Here is a 24,153-nt window from a genome sequence, read left to right as displayed (position 1 = left end):
GTGGGGGTCACCTCGGTGGCAGTGAGAGCCATCACATGGCAGACTAGATAGCCTCAGGCACAGACAGGGAAAGACAAGTGCTGTGTGAGCTTCGCCAAGGGACCAAGGAACGCCAGGGATGGGCAGAGAAGGCATTGATGGCGCCACTACCCTGATCTGGACACTTAGCTTCCGGGACCGAAATCCCCCAGGAACAGTCCTACTCTGCCCTCCAGGGTCGTTCTGAGTCAGAATTGACTCAGTGGCAGCGAGTTGATTTCATATGGGGAGCCCGAGGCAGGGAGTGGAGAGTGGGAAAGGCGCAGGGGCTGCCCGGTTTCTGGGCTGACAGCAACGTGGGGTGTGACAGAAAACACAGCATTGGCAGGCTAGCTTTTATTCCTCCCAGGCGACCGGTGTGCCCCCATGACTAACTCTCCTCCGGTACATGGAGCTTCTCCTTCACCCCACAGGACACCACGGCGAAGAAGAATTCGGGGAGGAAGGTGCGGATGTACAGGGCAGCCTTGGGGATGGGATTGGCCATGAAGACTTCCTGCTTCTTCCGCCTCACGGTTCGCATAACCTCTTCTGCCACCTCTACCGGGTGCACCCCATAGGTCAGCTTCCTGAAAAAAACTGAAAGCCCCCCCAGGAATAAGCAGGGTGTTGGGGGGGAGAGCAAAACCTCCCTGGGGAACAAGCTGGTCAGAGCCCGCTGTCTGCAATGCTTAGGGTTAGGATGCCTGGGGTTAGACCGACTGCTACACTTGGCCCTGGGGAAACTCACGACCTCTCTGTGCTTCAGCACCCTCCTCAGCAATGTGGCCCTGGTTTCTGCCCTGCGCCCCCCACAGGGAGGTGATGAACAGCATGTGAGAGCATAGAAAACAAGGTGCCAATGGGGTTGAGGTGCTAGTGCTTGTAACTGTTGAAGTCACACTTGTCAAGAGTTGAGTGGAACCGGTTGATCTGTTCCACGTCCTGGACCACCTTGACTCTTTGATCAGGTACAGAGATTTACATTGGGAGTATTTTCAAAACTCCAAACCAAACTCATTGGTTGATTCCAACTCAGAGAGACCCTGTGGGCAGGGTAGAACTGCCTTTGTGGGTTTCCTAGATTGTAACTCTTCATGGGAGTAGAAAGTCTCATCTTTCTCCCTTGGAGTATTCTAGGAGATTAATAATGATACAGTACATGTATAGAACACTTACTTTATCCTAAGAACCACGGTGGCATCATGGGTTATGCATTGGGCTGCTAATCACACGGTCAGCAGTTTGAAACCATCAGCCTCTCGATGGAAGAAAGATGAGGCTTTCTTGCTCCAGTAAATAATTCAAACAAACATCAAGTCACTTCTGACTCATAATGACCCCATAGGGTAAAACTACCTCTGTAGGTTTCCAAGAGTGTAACTCTTTACTGGAGTAGAAAGTCTCATTTTTCTCTCTCGGAATAGCTGGTGGTTTTGAACTATTGATCTTGCTGGTAGTAGCCCAACACATAAGCACTATACTACCAGGGCTCCTCTGGTAATGATTCACAGGCTCTGAAACCCAAAGGGCAGTTCTACCCTGTCCTGTAGGCTCGCTGTGAGTCGGAATCCACTTGATGGTGGAGGTTACTGCCCCACACCTTTACAGCAGCCATCTTTAATCCTCCCAACAGTTGACTAAGCCCAGGTGAGTTGGCACCGTCTTACGTATGTCAGGGTGAAACTGTGCCTCATTAAGGTTTCAATGACTTAGGGTTTGGCAGCAGATCACCAGGTCTTTCTTCCGAGGTGCCTCTGGGTAGACTTGGAGCCCCACCTCTCATAGTGAGCACTTAACTGTTTACCCCCATTCCTCCCCCCCCCCAACCCCCCACCCCCGCCAGGGACTCCTCTAAGAACTGTGTGTCACGGGAGCTGCCACTAACTCCCATTTTCTAAGGGGGAAACTGAGGCACAGAGCGAGGCAAGGGGCTTGCCTATGTAAACATCTTACATGTGGTAGAGGCAAGCCTAGGGTGGGCAGTCTGGTTCGAAACTCTAAACCTCTACTTAAGGCTGCCTTGGAGGAAAAGAGAACAGCCAGGTTTCCGGAGACCAACTCCTGGTTGCCAATATGGGAAACTGGGGCTTGGAGACAGGCAGGGATGTAACCAAGGCCACCGGGCAATGGGGGCCAACCAAGGCTTGATCCATTGGCTCACAGATTAGAACTCTCTCTGCTTGGTGCCTCAGAGTTTATCCTTTGGGAGCCACCCCCCTCCCGTTGCTGGTAGCTGGCTGTCCAGGTCCCACCCCCTCCAGTCGCATGCTCCAAGAACCCCCTTGTGTCCAATGAAAGCAGACCGGATATTTGACCCTTCCATCCTTACCGCCCTCCTCCGCCCCCCAGCTTCCCGCTGGAATCTCACATTTCCAAATGGAGGGCTCCCAGTTGCCCTGCCCCGGATATGAGCGGATGAACGTGGGGCTCACGGTGCTGACGACCACGTCGTACTCCTCCACTTCTGCCCGGAGGCAGTCAAAGAAACCCAGCACGGCGTGCTTGGAGGCTGCGTCTGGGGGAGAGACGGGGCACAGCTGATGCAGGGCCCGCCCCAGCCCTGCTGCCCAGGGTGACCTTGGGGACAAGAAGAGCCCAGGTGGCACAGCCAGAGGTGGCAGATTCTGAGCGAGAGGCTGGGTCAAAACCCACTTCGCACAAACCAAACTCACTGCTGTCCGATCAATTCTGACTCAGTGAACGAGTCTGTAGGACGGCCGGAGTAGAAGTGCCCTGTGGCTTTCCCAGGCTGTGCACCTTTACGCCAGCAGAAAGCCTCATCTTTCTCCCATGGAGGGGCTGATGGATTCAAACAGCAGATCTTATAATGAGCAGCCCAACTTGTACCCAGCTCTGTCACCAGGGGTCCATTCACACTCGCTCCAACTTCAAACTCAGGGCCATTGAGTTGATTCCAACTCACTGTGACTCTATCATACAGGGTGGAACTGCCCCTGTGGGTTTCTGGGACTGCAACTCCTTCTGGGAGTAGAAAGCCTCATCTTTCCCCCATGGAGTGGCTGGTGGGGTTGAACTGCCGGTCCTGTGGTTACCAGCCCAATATGTAACCACGATACCCCCAGGGTCCACTAGGATGGTTTTAAGGAGACAACTCCGAGCACTGACGAGTCTGTGGAGAGTGAAGAACCAGGTTCTGCACTGCTGGTGGGGCTGTAAAACGGGGTCCAGCAGTGCCTAGTTCTTGAACGTAAAGGTGTCATGTGATCCACCAATTTCACTCTGAGGTACAGACCCAAGAGAAACAAAACACACGCCAGTCCCACAACGTGCACACATGTTCATGGCAGCATTCGTCAGTCATAGAGGAAACAAACAAACAAACAAATCCAACAAGTGGATGAATAAAACACGGCACCGAGAGCCGTAGCACGGAGTAAGATGTAGTCACAGAAAGGACAGCGTGCAGGGGCACACTGCACCACAGATTGCTCTTGAGAACAATCTGCAGGGTGAAACAAGCCCCGTGTAAAAGGCCGCTTGCACTGTGTGCCTGGGACTGAGCTCATCGAGGCTAACCTTTCCATAGAAAGCCAGTCAGTGGGCCTGGGAGAACCGGGAACTGAACACTGAGAGCAGGCTTTCCTCTTCGGGGTAATGAAGTGATTCTAAATAAAATTGGAGGGGATGCCCAACTCAGAGTAAACGAAAAGCCATTGAATTGACTGCTTAATATGGGCAAATTGCATGCGGCATGAATGATCATCTCCATAAAGTGGTCACCGAAAACGTTTAAGAAGAGTTAGCGGCTTTATCGAAGTTATCAGATATCAGCATGGTGACCACCCCATTGATTCCTTCACACCCCCACACGTGTGGGCAGTTGTTATTGGAGAGGAGCTGGGTGCGAGGTGGGGCAGGAGTAGCTCTGCCCTTCTGGGTCCGCCTGGAGTCATTTCCAGCTGGTGGGGCGAGTGCAGGGAGAAGGGAGTATGTCTGTGACATGCTTGCTGTCTGCCAAGGTCCCCAAGCCTCTAGTCCCCCTACCTGATCACCGATAGATAATGCTGGTCACTCTGTGCCCTCCTTCCAGAACCCCAGAGCTTGCCAGAAGTCTCACTAGGAGGAGATGAGGAGGGGGGCCTGGCCCGGGGTGACATGCCTTTAGTTCTGACGTTTATACAGGGCACTCATATACTCATGGCGTCCTTGGTTGAAGAGGCGAGGGGCAGAGCCAGCCTCGTCAACTTTCTTTGTCCTCACTGATGTAAACGCTCTGGGGAGACTATGTAGGTTGGTGACCAACCAAATAAAAGGAAAAACCACTCAAACTCACTGCTATCGAGTCGGGGCCTGACCCTGTAGGGCAGGGTAGAACTGCCCCGGGGCTTTCTGAGACTGTAACTCTTTGATGGGAGTAGAGAGCCTCATCTGTTTCCAGAAGAGTGGTTGGTGGTTTTGAACTGCTGACCTTGAAGTTAACAGCTCCACCTGTCACCCACTATTCCCCGAGGGCTCCTCTGGTGACCAAGGGACCGATGGAATGCCCATACGTTGTGCATCCTACATGCCTCCTCCGTGTCTTGAACACCCAGATTTAAGCATTCAATTGTTTGGTGAATGAATGGAGGGCCAGGACAAGGAGAGTGAGCTTCTAAAGATAGCACCTAACCTAACCCAGAGCCCTCCAGTCAGTGCTGACTCATGGGGACCCTGCAGGACAGAGTACACGTGCCTCTGTGGGTTTCAGAGATGGTAACTCTATGGGAGCAGATTGCTTTCTCTCTCTCCCGGGGCCAGTGGTTTTGAACTCTCCAGTTTGTGATTGGCAGCCACTGCATCCCCAGGGCTCTTGGAACACAGCGTGCATGTGGAGTTTCAAGGTAAAATGATTAGCAGGACTTCTTATCTCTTTATGACTGAGGGATATTCCCTGTGCGGCCACTGCATGCTACTCATCTATTGATGGGCATTTAGATTGCTTCCATTTTGGGGGTATCATGGAGAGTGCTGCAGCGAACATTTTCATCAGTGAATGGCTTATGTAAAAACTATTGGCAAAGGGGGTGGGGGAGGGGGAGGTACAGGAATAGGGCTGTGATTCATAAATGGATTGTAGAGAAGAGGGAAATGAGGAATGTGGCCAATATGGCTTGATGTGGTTCAAACTCCATGTCTGCCTTCCTCCGGCACTTCCAGGTGTCTCTTGCAGTGAGGTGTGACCCTGTGACTGCGTCCCTGCCAGGATGTGAGCAGAACTGATGCATGCGGCTCCTTGTCCTGGGACTTGAGACAGTGGGCATGCCTCTTCAACACTCTCTTCCCTGTTTTGTCAGCCAGCCGGGACCCAGGTGGAACAGGAGCTCACTCAGCTTTGGTCATGCGGAAGATGATGCCCAAGCAAAGACATGGCCTGATCCTGGCCCCTGAGGGACTCTGAGGAGCGCTGGTGTCTGTTGACTGGCACCACTGCCCTGACACTCTTCCATGCAAGGGAAACACCCTTGTTTGTTATTAATATCACAGCCTTGTAGCACCACGACTCAGACTTAACCTAATGAATACTTAGCGAAAAGAAACATCCAACACTCTCAGGGGACCTGCCCATCTTTCTTCCTTTCTCTTTTCCTCCGACTCTGACCTAGCTGGCACTTAGAGCGCTCCTATTTCGCACGTGGCATGATGAGTTGCCACGGCCTTGGCTCTAACTCATAGCAACCTCATATGCACATGGAACAGAACAACAAATGGCCCAGCCCGGCACCATCTGCATGTTGATTGGCATGCTCTAGTCCGTTGTACATCTTGAGGGCCTTCCACCTAGGGGATCCTCTTCCAATATTTGCGATCGATGGGCTTTCTCACTGATTGCTTTTTGGCAGTAGAGTTTGAGGTCTTGCTTCCTAGTCTATCTTAGTCTGGAAGTTCTACTGACACCTGTCCACCATGAGTGGCCCTGCTGGCGTTTGCAATACTGTGGGCATAACTTCCAGCATTACAGCAACACGCAGGCCACTGTGATGTGACAAACTGATAGATGACATGACAAGTAATAAAGAAATATGTGATGTACTTTCTCCACCCTCCCAGGACATCGCTCATGGGAGATGAGAATGTCTCTAAGATTTTCCCAAATGGACCCCATGAACATATACCTAAAAGTTCTCTTCTTGTTGCTAAAGTTCTTTTTAAAGGACTCCCACCCTTGGAAATGGCCCTTTGCTAGAATCCCGAAATGCTCGGAATTTCAGAGTTCTTTATTCCCTTCTTCCTTCCTCTCAACCTCTCCATCACTCTCTTTGGTGACACACCCCATCTTTTCTTGCCCAAGTTTAGCTTCTCCTGTCCTTCACAGACATCTTTGTAGAGGAAGGGGCGTTGGATCTGGGTCCCCGGCACCTGCTTCAGGAGAGGGACCTTCATCTGGGCTGAGCAGGCTCACGTGAGACTGTCGGCTTCCAGAGGGACCTTATCTTCTGTGGGTCAGTGTCTCCCAGGGAACCCTCCTTTAATAGGTGCTCCCAGCTGAGGAACAGAAGAAGGGGAGACCCCGAGGACCCTCCCACTCTGGAGCCCCCTCCCTTCCTTATAAACAGGCGCCTAGTCCTGGGCATCACATCTTAAAGATACTGCATCTGTCTTAGGACTTACAAGCTGTACGGAACGGGATTCCAAATTTCCCTTGGATGTTATTCACCAACACGACTTGGCCAGTTCTTCGGGAGATCATGTTGGGGAGCAGGGCTGGAAAACACAGAACGATGAACCTGTTAAAACTCAGTGACCATCTCTGGCAGTAGTAGGCAGCCTGCTTCTTCCCATTCCCCACCCCACTCTCAACATCCCAATGATTTCCTCCCCCACCCCCGGCACCTGGATCACAGCAGGACCCGTGATGGGATGGGCCCTGGTATCATTTAGTCGAGTGTTTCCAAGAGTACGCCAGGCTCAACTGGTGAATCGCTGGGTGATTTTAAATGAACCACTAATGAACACTGATTAATGAGTAAGGATTTCCTTTTTGTGTTGTCCTATTTTGGCAAGAGGGAAGGCTCATTTTTAGATTATAATACTATCTTTTACACTTTTTCTGAGATGTGCTACCCTAAAGAGACAAAAGACTGTGGAGTTGAGCATCCTCAGGCTGACTTAGGGGAGTGGTTAGATGTTGGGCTGTTAGCCACAAGGTCAGCAGTTCGAAACCACCAGCCATTCCGCAGGAGAAAGAGGAGGCTTTTGACTCCTGTAAAATGTTGTAGTCTCACAAAGCCATGGGGACAGTTCTTCCCTGCCTTGCAGGGTCACTATGAGTTGGAATGGACTCAATGGCAGTGAGTTTGGTTATTTGGGGGTTCTGGTAGAGGCAAGGATGGTGAGACTTGGTCTCACGTAATTTGGACATGTATTCAGGAGAGATGTCTCTGGAGCAGGACTTTGTGCTTGGTACGATAGAAGGGCAGTGAAAAAGAGACAGATCCTCAAGGAGACGGAGGGACACAGTAGCTACAATGGGCTCCAACATAACAATTGTGAGGTGGTTCAGGACTAATCGGGTGGCTATTTCCCTCCAGGGAGAATGGGGAGCTAGAAGGGTCCATTAGGAGGAGATGACCATCTGTCTATGTAGAAGACCCACCCCACCCCCACCCCAAGCTGTCCAGAACCCCAGGACCTTTGGTCAGTGTGATGGGCCCAAAGTAATTGGCATCCATGATCTTTTTGTCCAGCTCCAGAGAAATCTTATGGGCAGGCGCCTTCAACTTCATACTGGCATTGTTGATGAGGATGTCCACACAGCCGTAGCAGTCCAGGACATCTTTGGCCACGTCCTGGACACAGCTGATATCTGAGAGGTCCAATAGGATCAGCTTTGGGGTAAAGGTCTGGTGAATCAAAGAGAGAATCAAGACGTTTATGGAAGTGCCTACTTCCCTGAGACTCCAGGCCTAGAGCCGGGAGGCCCTTCAATTGAAGAGCTTCCTCTTCTGAAATTCAGAGCTCATGGAATAATCCTAAAAGCAGTGGAGAGGAAGAAGCAGAAAATGATTCTGGTGTGTGTGTGTGTTGGGGATGAGGGGAGTGGGAGATTCACGGGTAATCCATTCATGGGGAGTGGGACAAGAGCAAAACCTCCAAATGTGACAATACAAATAACAAGGCTGAACTTTTGACGAAGGTACCGGAACTGCAAAATCCAAATGGCTATCACTTTTCCCCCTTGTCCCCTTAGGAGACTGGGTCACGTATCCAGTGGCCACATCATCACTTAGAACTTTTGTGAGTTTCTTTTTTGCAAACTGCCTTCCAAAGTGGTTTACAAGCCACATGAATAAACTTACAATCATCAAAGACAGAAATGGATGGCTGTTATCTTGCTTTGATTTGGGCGTTTTCTTACTCAGGAACCCAAATATCCACTTTAAGGAAATCCCTGGCTAAAAGGAATCTGCCAGCAGCTCTGGGCTCACCTGAAGTTGTAAATCCTTTTTTTCCTGCTGGAAAGTCAGGTTTCCTAAATTTGAATTTCAAAAGAAATGGCTGGGTAGAGGGTCAGAGATGATTTTAGGGACTAATATCCCTAGAGCTCATGAAAATGCGGAGGTCAGGGTTCAGTTACTCATGCTCGCCATTAGTGATTCTTTCCGAGTTATCTCTCTTTTACAGTTTGCTGACATGTAATCAACAAATCATACAGTTCAGTAGTTTCGATATGCTAAGAGCTGTTCATTTTGTCATCTCTTTGTAAGTCCCATTGTATTTAGCTTCTTCAAACCATTTGCTTTTACTGGAATCAAGATTATCTTCCTCGATGCATATAAGGACAGGAGTCCTGGTGGTGTAGTGGTTACACATTGAGCCACGATCTGCAAGGACCGCAGTTTGAAACCACCAGCCAGCCATTCCTTGGGAGAAAGATGGGGCTCTCTGTTCTTATAAAGATTTACAGACTCAGAAACACTATGTAGAGTTGTATGAATCAGAACCAACTCAATGGTAGTGAGTCACTACAGTGAACTTTGATTATTTTTAACAGCCATAATTGTAGTGACATTTTGCTTTTGACCCAAATCATACTCTCAGCAAAATATTGTTTTTAGTGTACCTACTTCATGCCAGGTACCGTGGTCAGCCCTAGACACTTACTTCCATGAAGACGCCCATGGTCTAGAGGGGGAGATGGATAGAATATTGACGATCTATGTGATAAATGGAATCCCAGTGCTGGACAAACAGCCTTGTAAAGATGACTCCCTGGTTACATTTGGGAAACACGCACTACCATGTGTTCTTCTTGGGGATACATAATATAGGGTAGCATATCAAAGGCTCTAAAAACCAAACCAAACTTGCTGCCCTGAAGTGAATTTCTGGTGATCTACTTCTGAAAAATCCAGCCATTGAAAACCCCGTGGAGTACATTTCTACTGTGACACGCACGGCATCGCCATGAGTAGGAACTGACTGGGTGGCACCTAGTATACAGGTCTTATGCCTTCTTTATCTTCCTGATCCTCAGTGAGTCTGACTTAAATAGAATGGGGTGGGTGTGCCATGGATAGAATACACAGTTTTTTCTTTTTCTATTTAAATAATAGTTTTATTGGCCTATCATTCACCCATCATGCACTTCAATAGTTGGGTCATGTCATAAAGTTGCACACTCATCACTCCAAGCAGCTTCAGAACATTTTCGTCTTTCCCCTGCCAGCTCTCCATTTACCTCAAACCTTTCCAAATACCTCTCTCCAATACCCCCAATACACCACTCATCCAGTTACTACTTCTGTAGACCCATCCATCCTGGATTCCATCTATTGTGCACATTTGTGTCATGGTGAGTGATCAAAATGAACAGACCTCGGGGACTGGCAGATATGCCCACTCAAGATCAGTAGGCCCATCCCCTGGTATTCCCCCAGGCACTCATTCAATTTCACCCAACAACAGAAATACATTTGGTCAAAGAGTTGACCCTTAACAATCAAGGGTCCCCAGAGTTACCCAAACCAAGGTCTTACCTTGCTGGGGTCAGCCACATTAACCAAGGTGTCATAAAGGTTCTCTAGCCTCTCCCAGTTCTTGGCGCATAGCACTAGCCTTGCCCCACCAGCATGGAACAGGCGTGCACACTCTGGAGAAAAAGGAAAGACACATGGATGGGGCCATGGGCGGTGAAGCCCTTCCCTTACTGAGTCAAGAATCTTGTAGTCATTTCATTTAACCCTCTCCCAAAGCAAGACTCCCCCCCCCTTTAATTTCCAGCCTCAGCTTGGCTGCTTCCTGTGATGGGTAGCTCATACTACAGCCCCTTCCATGGCTGGAAGGTTCTGATTGTGAGAACATTCTCTTGTATACCAACAGAAAGTAGAGCCTCTCCACCCAATCCTCTGGGACCATAGTTCTAAATGTATCTGACGCTAAAGGCAATGGAAAGAGCCTCTGGGTCTTTTCAAACCAAATGCCACCAGTTCCTTCCATATTTCTTACATGTCTAATTTTACTCTGAACTGATTCCTGACTCAACGACTAGATCCACCTGTCTACCCTGCTGTCTCATTGATTCCGACTCATAGTGACCTTGTAGCTCAGAATAGAGATGCTCCATTGGGTTTCTGAGACTGCAGATTGTTATGGAAGCAGCGTTTTTGGTTAGCAGGTTGTCCTGACCCCACTGCTCCACCTGGGACCCTGCACCCAACATAAGACTTTCAACTGGGTCATGCATCAGTCTTGTATAGCAGTCATTGTTATACAATTGCCATCCAGTCAGTTCCAACTAATGGTTGGATCTCAAGTACACCAAAACAAAATCTTGCTTAGTTCTGTGCCAACTTCATGGTGATTGGTGTAATCAAGTCCATTGTTTCAGCCATTGTGTAATCTGAGAACCTTCCAATGTAGCGGTTCATCTTCCAGCACTATCTCACATGGTAATCTGTTGTGTTCCATAGAGTTTCCACATGCAAGCCACATGCACTGACACAGCTTCATAGTTGGGTGGTTGAACCTATGATCATCCTGATGATTCTAACTCATAGCGACCCTATATAGAGTTTTAAGGCTGTCCATTTCTTTGAGAGCAGAAAGTCTCATCTCCCTCCAATGGAACAGTTGGTGGATTTGAGCCACTAACCTTGTGATTAGTAGTCCAACACTTACCTGAAAGCACCACCAGAGCTTCTTTAACAGTAATATGTAACAGTGTTACTTAAAAACAATGAAAGTTAACGCTGTGAGAGTCTACTTCTCCTGGTAAACTATGGGAAAGATGGTTATTTATAGACATATGTTTAATCCTCTCTGTAATCCTCTGAAGGAATAGCTTAGATCAGGGGGATCCCTAGGAGCAGAGTCTGAGACAAGGATTCAGAAGAGTAAGGTTGGTTGAGACATAGCTCTTCTGAAAGTGAGCCAGGAAATTGGAACAGGTCATTGGAAGGTGCCAGTCCAGGACGTGGCCTTGCCCATAGTCTCGGGGGACAGACACCCAGATCAATTGGCATAACATCGTGCACAAAGAAAACGCAAACGCTCCACATCCTACTTTGGTGGGTAGTGACTGAGGTCTTGGAGACACACAAACAGTCATCTAAGGTGCAAGTATTGATCTCTCTGTCCAGGGCCAAAAAGAGTGATGAGAATTGAATGGTATTGGAAAACCAATTGATCCAAGGGACAAATGGACCACAATCAATCTCCACAACCCCGAGACCAGAAGAACTAGATGGTACCCAGTTACCACCACTAACTGCTCTGGAAAAAAAAAAACTGGTTTGAAGGTCCTAGGGAGAGTGGGAGGAAAATGAGGAATAAAATGCAAAATCATTTTTTAAAAAGGCCAGGCTTACTGGTCAGGTAGAGACGGTGAAGCCCTTCATCATCCTGGAGCGGAACCCAACCAGTGTTTGCATAATCAACAATCCAAGACCAAAAGGGCAGCACTGATGCAAGGACCAAGTGCAGAGGGTTAGCAAAGAAAGCAGGCTGAAAGGCTGGAGACACAGGGGCTGCGTGGGGTAAGTCCTGATCTGTGGAGGAGACGGCAGTGCACGAGCTGAAACACGTGTGTCGGAACTGCTGAGTGTCAAACAGATGGTGTGCCATGTAAACCTCCCCCCAACTCACAGTGAACAAAAGAGCACGTTGTCTTTGGTGAAATCTCACCTTAGCTTCATTCAAATAGTATGTGTGAACTTGGCTAGCTATGGTTCCTAGTGGTTTGGGCCAAACACAAATCTAGTTGCTCTTCCATATTATTATCTAACATATCAGGCGGTCAGTTGGAAAGGAAATTCTTCACAGTTTCCAGACTAGACATAGACGTGTTGGCAGAACTCTCGATCGCTCTTCACTCTGCACTCTACCTATCACCTGACCCATGGCTCTTGGGACCCAAGCCTGCAGGAGAGTCCTCAGTCTGTCGCCTGGCACACAGATTTTGGACTTGATGGTCCCCCATGATTATGTCCATCAATTTCTTGAAATCTCTGTGTGTGTCTGTGTGTGTGTGTGTGTGTGTGTGTGTGTGTTTGTGTTTGTGTGTGTGTTTCTCTGGAAAACTAAGGCGAGTGTTCGGCCCATAAACTGTAGTGCTGTTTCCCCCCACAAAGTGGCTGATGGGTTTGAACCACTGACCTTTTGGTTGGCAGCTGAGTGTTTAACTGGTGTTTCACAAGAATGCCTTCCTTGCGACAAGAGAACCATCCTTTTGGGCAGCCGTCTCATTCAGTCACTCTGAGTTCTGAGTGCTGTCCCTCTCAGGGAGGGTGGAGAGGGCAGGTAACCCCTGGGCCAGGTAGCATACACTGACCTGCAGATTTCGGACTTGACAAATTTCTTGGGATGTGGCATGGTGAGTGATTAGCCAACAATGCCCACGGTACTGATGGTCAGGTACAAGTACTTGGGCAGTTTCTATTAGCACCTGCCACCAAACAAGGCCTCTCCCCCACCCCCTCCCAACACACACCAAACAACCGAACCCACTGCTATTGACTCAATTCCAACTCATAGCAACCCTACATAAGGTTTCTGAGGTGGGAAATCTTTATTGGAACAAGTAGTCTCATCTTTCTCTTGTGGAGCAGGTGGTGGGTTTGATCCTACGACCTTGTGGTTAGCAGTCCAGTGCTTACTTGACACCATGTCTAGAGCTCCTTAGCATCCACAACCACCTGCCATTGAGTCAATTCCAAGTCATAGCACTCCTATAGGACAGGGTCGACGGACCTCTGTGGGTTTAGGAGACTAACTCTGTACTGGAGCAGAAAGCTTCACCTTTCTCCCATGGAGTGACTGGTGGCTTTGAACAGCTGAACTTGCAGTTGGCAGCCCAACATTTAGCCAGCAATAGAGGGTACCGATTATGCTAAATTACAGTAGGAAGTGGTGGGTTCATTTTGACTGAGGATGACAACCCCCAGTTTAGTAGCAAAGAGCGCCCCCTGGAGGCTGGGTGTCACAGGTGCAATAGCACAAAGTGATTTCATGCTGAGCAATTTGGTGTAGTGGGTTACATGCTGGGCTGCCAAATGCAAAGTTAGCTGTTTGAAACCACCAGCTGCCCCATGGGAGAAAGATGAGGCTTTCTCCTCCCATAAAGAGTTAGAGTCTTGGGCACCCATAGCAGCAGTTCTACCCTGTCCTGGAGGTTTTCTATGAGTTGGAATGAACTTGATGGCAGTGAGGATTTTTTTGTTTTGGGGGCTTCCCCCCCCAGAGATTTTGCCCTACAAGGGCTAAGCAGCATGGTGTGAGTAGAAATAAGGGGTCAGCTGGATGGGATCGTGGGATGGACTTTGATGAGCGAGAGTCATGAGATGTGAAATGACACAATCGAGAGAGAGATATCTCGATGCTGGACTATGTGATTCAAGCCACGTGGGAGCAGGGGAGGAATCAGGAGGAAGGGAGAGAATGAAGAAAGAGAGTCCAGGTTTCTAGAAACGGGAGGCCTCAGACAGGTCTGAAAACAGGTGTGGAATGAGAGAGCTGGAGTCAAGGGCGTGTTGGTTGGTTCTACTGACAGAGAGACACCCGAGTCCAGAAGCCACGGGCTTAGCAATGTCACCTTGAGTTTTTCCAGCCATAATGAATGGAGGCTTTCTCGACAGGTATTGTTTACTGAGAGGGGAGCTGCCAGTGATGGTTTCAGATGGCAAAATCCAGTCATGGTGTCAACTGGTCTCTAAGTTAATTGACACAGCAAATCAACATCCCCACAGACATGGAAAGTGACAGAAAGAATCTAAGCTTTATTTGGAGTAACTTAGACGCTTTATTTGAAATTACAGACATGCCCATAAAGCAAAGAGCAGTCAAAGCAGGGCTGCTACGGTTTGAGCATAACCACTGTATGGATTTAAAATCGTGCCTCGCACTGATCAGAACTTGAAATGTGATCAAGTTAGCATGCAGAATCCGTGGGAAAATAACACGCGATTTACAAAGTGATATTTGGGTTACTGGTTAAATATTTGGAAGGGATAGAAAGCTAGGTGCGTTAAAAGATGTCTTAAATAGTTCAATGTGAATGTAGAGCCATAAAAGGCCTACAGACATCGAGAGATGACCATATAGTCTGTGTTGGGGAAGATCTTCTAAGCATGAGACTAAAAGAAAAAAATTATAATTTTATCCCTCAGAAACTGCCTTTTTTTAAAAGTAAATAACACTAAAGACAAATGAGAAACATATTTATATTTTACATGTCAGAAAACACACACACACACAACCAAAACAACATGGTGGCCCGTGTGTTATCCGAGTAGAATGCTACTCCCTAGGGACTTCAGTGACTGACTTTTCTTAATTGAATTTCCAAGCCTTTCTTCTGAGGCACCTGGGTGGATCTGAGGTGTCTAATTCACGGTTAGCTGCTATATGCATGAATTTTCTGTACAATCCAGGTCCTCCAGCTGTCAGAAGAGCCTTCATTTATTTGACACACAAAGAATTCTTACTAATCAATAAGGAAAAAGTAAGAAAAGAAATAGCAGGAGAAAGTAGGGAAAGAAATTGGCTATGGACATGAGTAAACAATTCCTAAGAAAAATACAAAGATCCAGGATGGAGGAGATAAGAGTTCCAGGCTAATAAAATGAAGATTAGAATGTAGAAATCAAAGAATGAAGAGGCACGATGGCCATTGATCCTTTTAAGACAGGGGTGGGGGACCATCTAGACCATGGGCCATATACCAAAAAAGCAAACTCACAGCCAAGTTGATGGCCACTCAAGCAACCTTATAGGCTGGGGTAGAGCTGCTCATGAGAGCTTCCAAGAGAGAAACTCCTTGCAGGAGGAGAAAGCCCATCCTTCTCCTTCAGATTGACTGGTGGTTTCAGATGCCCAGTTTTCCTGATGGTAGCTCACGTGGTGACCATGACACCACCTGAGAAATCATCCGCACCAGGCAGCAGTCAGAGCCATCCCACTCAGGGCAAGTTAATGAAGTGCTTGAGGCTATAAATATCCAAATAGTCCTTAGCCAAAAAAATGGTTTCCACCCCTCTTTTAACCAATCAAAGAGTGACACACAAAATTAGTAATAACTTGGTCTCAGCCAGATTAAGAGGAAAGGGCTGGTTACACACGATTGCTGGCTTATGGTTGTGTAAATCACCAACGTCTCTTTGAAGAAGAATTGGATATCATCCTTAAACTACCTGAGGACTTTGACCCAGTGACGTCACTGATGGGCATTTGTCCTAAGCAGGTAGTGAAAGATGATGTCATAGACATAGGTATACCCTTGTCTACCTGCATACGGTTCAAACAGTGAAACGTTGGCGGCTGCTGCAAAGGTCCACTATACTAGGAGATGGGCTAGGTAATCGGGCTATAGGTGGAATGTGTCTAAGCCCTTACATTTAGGAGGGATCAAAATGGATGATTTGCAACAAAATGTGTATAAATGGTTGAACGCAAGCCTGATGATCTGCTCTGGATCTTCACTGAAATCACAATAAAAAGCAAACGAAAAAAAATCATCAAAGGGTCTGCTGACCCGGAAGAAGCTCGTGCTACGGTAAGTTTAAAAACAAGAAAGAATCAAAATCGTGCGTCTCATGCAATGCCATAACACTTGACTTTGCGTTGGAAGACGATAGGAACACACACAGTTAAGTTCTCGACAGCTAAAGGCCTGTTCTTGACAAACTCCCCACTGCTGAGCACGGAGCATGTTGTGGTTTATCAATGTCCGCCTAAGCTGTCTCTCCAGCTTACGGCGATCGCCATATACTCGTATGTGCAAGCTGAGCATTGGGGTTGCTGAGGGGACCTCTGACCTACAAGCAGACCACATCTCTCTCCTCCGGCTTCGGTAAAACAGGGAGCCCGGAATGTTCCCTCCACTTACTCTGTTTCCTGTCTTCTCCCCTGACAACCATTCCCACATGGGACAGGGAGGCCGGAGGCCAGGTGTGTCTTGTTACCTCGGTACAATTAGCCTCAAGTGCCCATTATCACTCTCATGTCACCACTCTCCAGAAGCCCTGGTGGCGAAGTGCTAACGTGTTGAGCTGTTAACTGCAAGGTCAGCAGTTTGAAACCACCAACTGCTCCTTGGGAGAAAGAGGGACTTTCTAGTCCCATTAAGAGTCACAGTCTCAGAAACTCACAGGGGCAATTCTACCTTTCCTACAGGGTTTGTGAGTTTGGTTTTGATTGGTTCACCACACCCCAGTGGGTCATTGCTGTGGAAGCCAGGACTCAGGTACGCCCCGTGTTCTAATTTTTCTTTCTCTATCGGCTCAGCATTCATCTGTGTCCAGCATGTTGCCACTAGGTCTTTTCTTTCTCACTGAACCAGCATCAATTTTTACTTCTATATTTCACCAAGGTTAAGATTCTTCCTGATTTCAGGGGGGTGAGGTGCCATTTACCATGCAGTAGTTACATAATTTCGTGTTGACTTGATAAATAGAGCGTATGGGGTGGAGTCTAGCCTATCAATCAGGTCACAAACTGATTTCTCCTTATGGATGTGACCTTCTCATAAGGAGGGTCCTGGGGACCCCTACCCCGCCCCTCCTCTCTGCCTTCACCTGCCTGCTGAAGAGCCACTCTGGTTGCTGCCAGAGCGCTGTGCACAAACTCCACCATCCCGAGCTTGTGTCGATGGACCCACTGGGGAACACACCCAATGCAGGGAAGCCTGACCTTATGATGTGATGCGTTCATATACGGAAGGAGCCACAGGGCTAAGAGGCCAAGCCTCAAGGACTATTCAAGGGGAAAGGACACTGAAGGTGACAGGGAAGTCTTCGTGGGAAAAACTATATTTGAACCCAAACCCCCGAACTTTGTTGAATGGGTTCACACTCATAATGATCCCATGGGTTACAGAGTAGAACTGTTCCACAGGGTTTTCTTGGCTGTGAACTTTATGGAAAAAGATCTCCAGGCCTTTCTTCCACTGGGGGCAGGGTTGGACTGCCAGAAATGAGACTATTGTAAACAAAAACCCGGTTCCTGTTGGAAATGTCTCCAATGAATGAGCTTCAGAGACCCAGGGTAATTCCCAGATAGGTTATAAATGTCTACACAATGGTAGTTCCGTGCAGGGAGAGTGCAGCCCCCACCCCCCTGAGGGACTCATTAGAAAGGATTATGCTTACCCAATGCCCAGGAAATATCTGACTCAATAAATGCTTGTTGAATGATCTAATGATATATATTTGACTAACAACAACAACAAATATTGCCCCCAAAGTATATAACACAAGGGATTGCACTACTATTGTTTGGAATGAAAAAGTCACAATATCACCCACTTAAGACTGTTTACTACCCCCATGTGGCAGACTTACTCTGACCAGGTCATCAAGAAAAGGACATCAGAGCTGGCAAAGATGGGGAGACCCATAATGGGATGGGTTGACATAATCTCCTTAGCAATGAACTCAAACATACCGATGATTGTGAAGATGGGACAGGACCAGGCAACATTTTGTTCTATTATTCATAAAGTCCCCATACATGGAGCCAACGCCGTGATAATTACTAGCTAGCTAACTAACTACTTCCCTTCAGCTGTATCTCAAGTGCTATCGTGGAAGCGCCCTTTGAGATGATCGATGTAGGTGTTGCCAGCACAGATGCCCTCACGGCCAGGAGGTTATATGGGGGAGAGGGGTGTAGTACGGTACAGCCACATGTGACACAGTTGGGAATGGCATGGGGTATGGCATGCTGGAGTGTACATATTCTACCTAAAATTATTCACCGTCACATTACGAACACCAAACGAATGGTGCCAATGACAAATAGTAGGCACTCAAAACCAAACTCACTCCCATCGAGTCAATTCCAACTCACAGTGACCCTGTAGCATGGGGTTAGAGCTGCTCCTGTGGTTTCTGGGACTGGAACTCTTGATGAGCGTTGAAAGCTCTTTCAGAGCAGCTGGTGCTTTTGAACTGCTGACCTTGCAGTTAGCGGTCAACACAACTCATTTGCTTTTGGCAACAGCAGTCTGCATTAGAGGCCACTGTTATCCTTACATTATGGATGAGAAAACCAAGACAGAGAAGTGCCATGCCCAAATCACCCAGGTAGTGAATGCTAGACCAAGTACTTAAGCCCAGCTCCCCAGCCTAAGCCTTAACGGTGATGCTGCCTGCCCCAGCTAAGTATTCTGCATGTCTAAACGTCTGCAAATCCCACGGAGGCAAAGGAGTTCATGTCTGCCGGCCAATTTCAACCTCTAGCCTGTGTGTTGGCAACCCCAGTGGGCCCAGTCACTTCATGCATCAGGCTAGGCCGGAGCCAGCTCTCAAAGAAAAAAGGCACTTGAGTCCCTGTCGACTGGGCTTGCCCCAAACATCACCCTCCCCCTGTCTGTTCCCACAGGGCAGATGCCAGCTTACCCTTGCCCAGTCCTGAGATGGCATCGGTGATGACCACCACTTTGTTCTGCACAGCCGACTTGGACCACAGCCGGGACACCTCTTGGTAGATGAAGAGGAGGCCGCTGACCCCCAGGAGCAGGAGGGGCAGCATCAGCACTGCCATGACCCCCATCTTGCGCTGGGGAAGAAAGGGGAAGAAGACCTGGCAAAGCCGGAAGATGCAGATGTCCCCACCTGGGACGAGTGAGGCCCAGGCCGCAAGGGCTCATTCACCCTGCTCCTTCCGTGCAAGCTTTCAGAGGGTGGATTCCTAGTGGAACAGCTTGGGCTAATCTCCAACTTATCCAATGCATAGGAAATTACTCACAGGCTCTCCAGAGAAGCAGCTCTGAATCCAGGGGGCAGCCCTCCCCCAAGGTTAGGTATCCATGTAATTAAAACAGGTCTGTACGTTTGGAAGGAAATCCATGTGTTAAGGCCACTCGCTTGGGCCCTAAGTGACTATTTATAACCCTCGGTTGCTCTAAAGGCTTTGCAGGGTAAATATAGAGCCTCGTCTGACACGCAGGGACACATGCTGGGCAGCTCTGGTTACCGTGGGTTTGCCAGGACTTTTAAAGCTCCCTGGACTTGCCTGGTGATCAGCAGTTTTTTCCATATTCCGGGTTGAGACGTGAGAATCAGAGCCCAGGATTGTCAGCACAAACATCTCAGCCCCCTCGTTTCCTGTCACACGCAAGTCAGGTGGCTTCCAGGTAGCTCAGACAAGTCACCTTCCTGGTTGACTACGAAAGCATTGTCAAGCTGCTGTGTGGAATTGGGTCTAGAATAGAAAGAATAAATTGGTGTGTGACGTGGAAAACCGAAAAGAGTGGTTTTTGTTCTTTGGTCATCTTTCACCTCTCAGAGCCTTAGTTGGGATCCCTGGGGTGGCCCGAGTGGCTGAAGTACTTGACTGTGAACTGAAAGGTGGGTGGTTCACCTAGAGGTGCTTCCGAAGGAAGACTTGGCATGTGGTTCTGAAAGGCACCGCCAAGGAAACGCCGTGGAGGGCAGTTCTACTTTGCCACACACGGGGTCCCCCCTGCAAGTTGGGTTCGGGCCTTTGGTGTGGGCCGCTCTTTTTCTCCTCTGTAGAAATGAGCCTAATAATAGTCTGATCTCGCAGGGTTGTCGGGAGGACACAAATAAGACCCTGCAGGGCACTAACCCAGCACAGACAAGAAGATAACCCAAAGGCCAGGCTCACTGCGGATGAGTCAATCGCCACTTGCAGCAACTCCGTGGGACATGGGAGACCTGCCCTAGTGGGCTTCCGAGACTGTAAGTAACTCTTTACAGGAGTGGAAAGCCTCGTCTTCCTCCCACAAGGTGACTGGTGGCTTCACAATGCTCACCTTACAGGTTGGCAGCCCAAGGCGTAGCCCACGATGCTGCCTGGACGTGGACAGGAAGATCGCTATTGTTATTTTTAATGATTAAACACACCCATCAGAATCAAAACCCACTGCTGTCCAGTCGATCCCAACTCCTTGCGACCATCCAGAGGACAGAGAAGACCGGCTTGCAGTGAATAGGATTTCCGCGGCTATTTTAAGCATCGCCTTATCTCTGCCATGTGTTTACCAGTCCACCAGCAGTGGATCAGAGTTCCTGTCTCACCACACCCTTCCAACATTTGGTCTTCGTAGTGGCATCCCATGGCTGTTTTAATTTGCATTTCCCAGATGGCTAATGGCTAGGAGGATTTCCTCACGCTTCATTAGCCATTGGAATGGCATCCTTTGTGAATCGTCTGTTCAGGTCCTTTGCCCACCTTCTCAGAGGGTTATTAGATTTTTTTCCTTGTTTTAAGCTTGTAAAATTCTATAGATTTTCGTAACTGGTCCTCTCTGATATGTCATTACTAAATATCTTTTCCCAGTCTGTGGGCATTCTTTTTACTCTTTCAATGAAGTCTTTCAATGTACACAGTGTTTTATTTTTGACAGGTCCCACTCATGCATTTTGTCATCTGTGGAGTGTTTCCTTTGTATTTCTGGTATCTCGTGTATTTCCTGCACTACGGTTCCTAACTTTGTCTTAATTTTTTCATCGATGATCCTGATGACTTTGAGTTTTACATTTAGGTCTTTGATCCGCCTTGAGTTTGGTTTTGTGCATGGAGTAAAATATGGGTCTTGCTTCATTCTTATGATAGTGGATATCCAGATTTTCCAGCACCATTTATTGAGGAGCGCATCTGCTTCCCATTTAATGTTTTGTGGGATTTTGTAAAAAATTGGTTGTCTGTAGGCAGATGTTTTTATTTCTGGGTTTTCTGTCTTTCTCCGTTGGTAGGAGCATCTGTCATTATACCAGTACGAGGCTGTTTGACAACTGTGGCTGTAGAGTAGGTTTTGAAGTCAGGTAGTGTGAGACCACTTTCTTTGTTTGTAGTGAGGAGTTCTTGGCCTATCCTGAGCTTCTTCCCTTTCCATGTCAAGTTGGTAATCAGTGTTTCCATTTATTTGAAGAATGATGCTGGGATTTGGATTGAGATTACATTGAAGTTGTATATTGCTTTAAGTAGTATGCATATTTTCACAACATTTATTCTTCCAATCCATGAACACGGAATACTGTTCCATTTGTGTAGGTTCCTTTTGGTTTCTTGTAGTAACATACTGTAGTTTTCTTTGTACGGGTCTCTTTTTTTTAGGGGGGGGGATTAGGTTTCTTCCTAGATATTTCAGCTTTTGAGTGGCTGTTGTGAATGGTACTGATTCCTTGATATCTTTTTGTGCATTCTCATCATTGGTATATAGGAACCAAATTGATTTCTGCTTGGCAATCTTGTATCCTGCTACTCAACTAAACTCCTCTATTGTTTCCAGCAATCCTTTTGTGGGCCCTTGACGAGTCCCGATATATAAAATCATACAAATCTGCAAATGATGAAAGTTTCACCACTTCTTTAGCTGATTGTACACCCTTGCTAGGACTTCCAGCACACTGTTGAATAGAAGTGGAGATAAGGGGCATCCTTGTCAAGTTCCCTTGTTCAGTGGAAATATTCTCAGCTTTTCTCCATTGAGTATAGTACTGGCTATTGTTTTTTTTTTAATAGAAGGCTTTTATTGTATTGAGGATTGTCCCTTCCAATCTTATCTTCTTGAGAGTTTTTATTAGGAATGAGTGTTGAATGTCATGAAATGCTTTTTCTGTGTCAACTGATATGATCGTATGGGTCTTGTCCCTTTTCTTGTTGATGTGATATATCATGTTGATTTCTTTCAAACATTGAACCATTCCTGCATCCCCGGTATGAATCCCACATGGTAATAATGTATTATATTTGGATATATTGTTAGATTCTATTGACCAGGATTGCATTGAGTATTTTTGCATCTATGCTCATGAGAAATATCACTCTGTAGTCCTCTATCCTTGTGGGGTCGTAGCCTGGTTTTGGTGTGAGGGCAATGCTGGCTTCCTAGAATGAGTTTGGAAGTTTGCTGTCCTTTTCTATGTTCTGGAAGAGTTTGTGTAGGATTGGTATCAGCTCTTTGCTGAATGCTCGGTAGAATTCTCCTGTGAAACCATCTGGACCAGGGCTTTGCTTCATTTCAAGTATATATATTATTGGGGGCTCATACAACTCTTATCACAATCCATCCATCCATCCATCCATTGTGTCAAACACATTTGTACATTTGTTGCCATCATCATTCTCAAAACATTCTCTTTCTGCTTGAGCCCTTGCTATCAGCTCCTCATTTCCCCCTCCTTTCCCCACTCTCCCTCCCTCCTGAACCCTTGATAACTTATTATTAGTATTATTCTGCCATGTCTTACACTGTCTGATGTCTCTATTTCGAGTTTCTTGATGACCTTATCTATTTATTCTTTCCTTATGGGTCTGTTCAAGTTCTTTATTTTTCTGTTCAAGTTCTTAATGTCCATATGCATTAATTTGGAGAGAGTGATTTTCCAGGTATTTGTCCATGTCCTCCAAGTTACTGAATTTTGGGGGATACAGTCTTTGATAGCACTGCATTATTAATCCTTTTATTTCATGAAGGTCTGTTGTGACTTCCCTGTTTCATCTCTAATTCTAGGTATTGACGTCAGCTCCTTTTCCTTTGTTAAGTTTACTAGGGGTTTGTCGATTTTTGCTGATCTTTCAAAGAACCAACTTTTTGCTTTGTTGATTTTTTCCCCACTTTTCTTCTGTTTTCCATTTCATTTGTTTCTGCTCTAATTTTTATCATTTCTTTTACTGTTGGAAGGATTATGCTGTTGACTCTGTTCTCACTGCTGGAGGTGCTGATCATAATTCTCTCCTCTTTTTACATGTGTGCATTTATTGCAATAAAGTGACTTGTGATAGCTGCCTTTGCTGCATCCCATAGGTTTGGGTACGCTGTGCTGTCATTCTCATTGGTTTCTAGGAGCTTCCTAATTTCCTCTATAATTGGGGCTACTTAGCATTCTGTTTTGAGAACTGTGTTGTTGAGTCTCCAAGTGTTCATCTTTGTGTTTTGTTATTTCTGTTGTTGATTTCTCACTGTATGGCGCTGTGATCCGAGAAGATGGTCTGGTGGTTACATAATTTCATGTCAACTTGATAAATAAGTGTGGGAGTGGAGTCTAGCTTGTCAATCAGGTCAGGGTCTGCTGAGGCCTCCTTGGGGGCGTGGCCTTCACATTCTGGGAACTTCCTCTCTTTCTCCCTGGATTTGGGCCGCAGTCTCTCTGCTTTATCTTCCTGTTGAGGAAATGTCAAAAGTTTCTTCCAAGTCTGTGTTATCTTTTTATTCTTTGGATGAAATCCCTTTGATAAGCTTAGGTGTTTAATGCTCAGGTGGTCCCCATCATCCTGTTTGTCTTCTGCTGTTTGTGCTTTCTGTTTCGTTTGATAGTGTATTTGTGCCATGTCCCAGGGCCCCTAAGTTTGACCCTATTTTTTCATTGATCTTCATAGTTTTAGATGTTACAGTGAGGTCTTTGATCCATCCTGAGCCCATCTTTGTATACCACGAGAGATACGAGTCGTTTCCTTTTTCTGCAAATGCAGGTTTTCCATCTCTATTTGTTCGAGTATTTCTCCCTATATAATGAGTTTCAGTAATGTTTTAAAAAAATGTGTGCTCCACATTTTGTTTGTCCATGGTCACTTGGGTCGTTTCTGACTCGTGGCTGTTGTGAACCCAGAGCAGTTTGACCTGCGCTCTGGCGACAGATGGCTGTCTCTGCCACCCGATGTCCAACTGACTGCTGGCTCCCTTTTCCAGCACCATCTGTAGCAGCCTTTGAGGGCAGCTCATGTGGCTCT

General features: G+C 47.2%; 1 protein-coding gene across 1 annotated transcript; it reads right to left on the bottom strand.

Moving 5' to 3' along the window:
- Window positions 1-409: 409 nt before the first annotated feature.
- Window positions 410-19,008, bottom strand: DHRS7C (dehydrogenase/reductase 7C). Its single transcript, XM_075535889.1, has 6 exons — window positions 18,855-19,008; window positions 9,999-10,111; window positions 7,652-7,862; window positions 6,631-6,723; window positions 2,390-2,536; window positions 410-618 (listed from the first exon to the last, which is right to left on the bottom strand). Exons 1-6 carry the CDS (start codon window positions 19,006-19,008, stop codon window positions 410-412), a joined length of 927 nt encoding a protein of 308 aa, XP_075392004.1.
- Window positions 19,009-24,153: the final 5,145 nt, after the last annotated feature.

This window comes from Tenrec ecaudatus, chromosome 17 (genome assembly GCF_050624435.1).
Source record: "Tenrec ecaudatus isolate mTenEca1 chromosome 17, mTenEca1.hap1, whole genome shotgun sequence".
Classification (NCBI taxonomy): domain Eukaryota; kingdom Metazoa; phylum Chordata; class Mammalia; order Afrosoricida; family Tenrecidae; genus Tenrec; species Tenrec ecaudatus.
The sequence above is the reverse complement of the archived record's forward strand: the minus strand, read 5'-3'. Positions and strand labels throughout refer to the sequence as shown.

Bases quoted from the DNA above. Each gene is read 5' to 3' on its own strand.
- DHRS7C (XM_075535889.1), bottom strand. From the start codon at position 19,008: ATGGGGGTCATGGCAGTGCTGATGCTGCCCCTCCTGCTCCTGGGGGTC. The intron at 6,724-7,651 runs GTCCTGGGGTTC...TGTGTTTTCCAG, and splicing joins GCCCATCACACTGACCAAAG to CCCTGCTCCCCAACATGATC. The intron at 619-2,389 runs GTGAGATTCCAG...GGGGGCTTTCAG, and splicing joins GGAGCCCTCCATTTGGAAAT to TTTTTTTCAGGAAGCTGACC.